At 45.7% G+C, this 1,183-nt stretch overlaps 1 protein-coding gene across 1 annotated transcript; it reads left to right on the forward strand.

Annotated features, from left to right (window-relative positions):
* Positions 1–205: 205 nt before the first annotated feature.
* On the forward strand, positions 206–577 carry LOC141590120 (uncharacterized). The gene has a single exon (XM_074410731.1). It carries the CDS (start codon positions 206–208, stop codon positions 575–577), a length of 372 nt encoding a protein of 123 aa, XP_074266832.1.
* The last annotated feature ends 606 nt before the right edge of the window (positions 578–1,183 follow it).

The following is a 1,183-nucleotide window of genomic DNA, read 5'->3' on the forward strand; positions in this document are numbered from 1 at the left end:
ACTGTACTCCTAACACTGGTTATGGAGGAGGTGCCCGATCTGGGCAAGTAATGCTTATCAAGGAAGCTACAACAACTACGAACCGTAGCCAAAAAAACCACCAATGGGGTGGTAACTTCCGAGAGAACCGAACGAGGGGAACAAGCAACCCAATACCGCTTCATCGAGTCGATGCTGAGCTAAGTCCATTGGCAAGCTCTTTGCCATGGGGAAGGAAGCAGCAAAGGAGGATGCTCATGTCGTGACTGGTACATTTCTTGTCAACTCTAAACCCACCTTTGTGTTATTCGATTCTGGTGCCACACATTCATTCATATCTAGGGAGCATGTTAGAGCCTTGAACCTTACTACATATGATAGAGTGGTTGATTCTGTTATAGTACCCTCGGGAGAGTCTGTGCCTTGTGATAGAATCTATACCAGTGTACCTATTCAGATTGAGGAGGTTGTCTTTCACTGTGACCTTATGGAGTTTCCATTGGGTGGGTTCGAGGTGATTCTAGGGATGGATTGGTTGGGAAAGTACAAAGCTTTCATTGATCACATTACTAAAGAAGATATCTCTGAGAGGACCTAAGGGAGTAAGAGTAACCTACAAGGGATACATGGTCAAACCCAAAGTCAAATTTATTTCTCAAATACCCTAAAATCGAGTCCGAGGAAGGGAGACCAGTTGATCTTGTGTCGATGTGGGATAGAGAGTCCGAGACCCCCTAGGATTTCGACATACCCGTGGTGAGAGACTTTGAGGGGGTATTTCCTAAGAGATTCCCCGGGCTACCACCTAAGCGCGACGTTGACTTCTCCATTGATCTAAAGCCGGGAGCTGGACCTATTTCTAAACCACCGTACCGTATGGGACCAAAAGAGATGGAAGAATTGAAGAAGCAATCGGATGAGTTGGCTGAGAAGGGTTATATTCAACCCAGTGTTTCACCTTGGGGAGCACCTGTCCTATTTGTCAAGAAAAAGGATGGAAGTTTGAGGCTGTGTGTGGATTACCGAGAGTTGAATAACGTGACTATCAAGAACCGATATCCATTGCCAAGGATCGATGATTTGTTTGACCAATTGAGTGGGGCTGGAGTGTTCTCGAAGATTGACTCGAGGTCGGGTTATCATCAACGAGGATAAAGAACGAGGATATCCTTAAGACCGCATTCGAACTGGATATGGACACTAT

This window comes from Silene latifolia, chromosome 7 (genome assembly GCF_048544455.1).
Source record: "Silene latifolia isolate original U9 population chromosome 7, ASM4854445v1, whole genome shotgun sequence".
Lineage (NCBI taxonomy): Eukaryota > Viridiplantae > Streptophyta > Magnoliopsida > Caryophyllales > Caryophyllaceae > Silene > Silene latifolia.

What these genes read in the sequence shown, in the direction of transcription:
- LOC141590120 (XM_074410731.1), top strand. Translation starts at nt 206, where the DNA reads ATGGGGAAGGAAGCAGCAAAGGAGGATGCTCATGTCGTGACTGGTACA.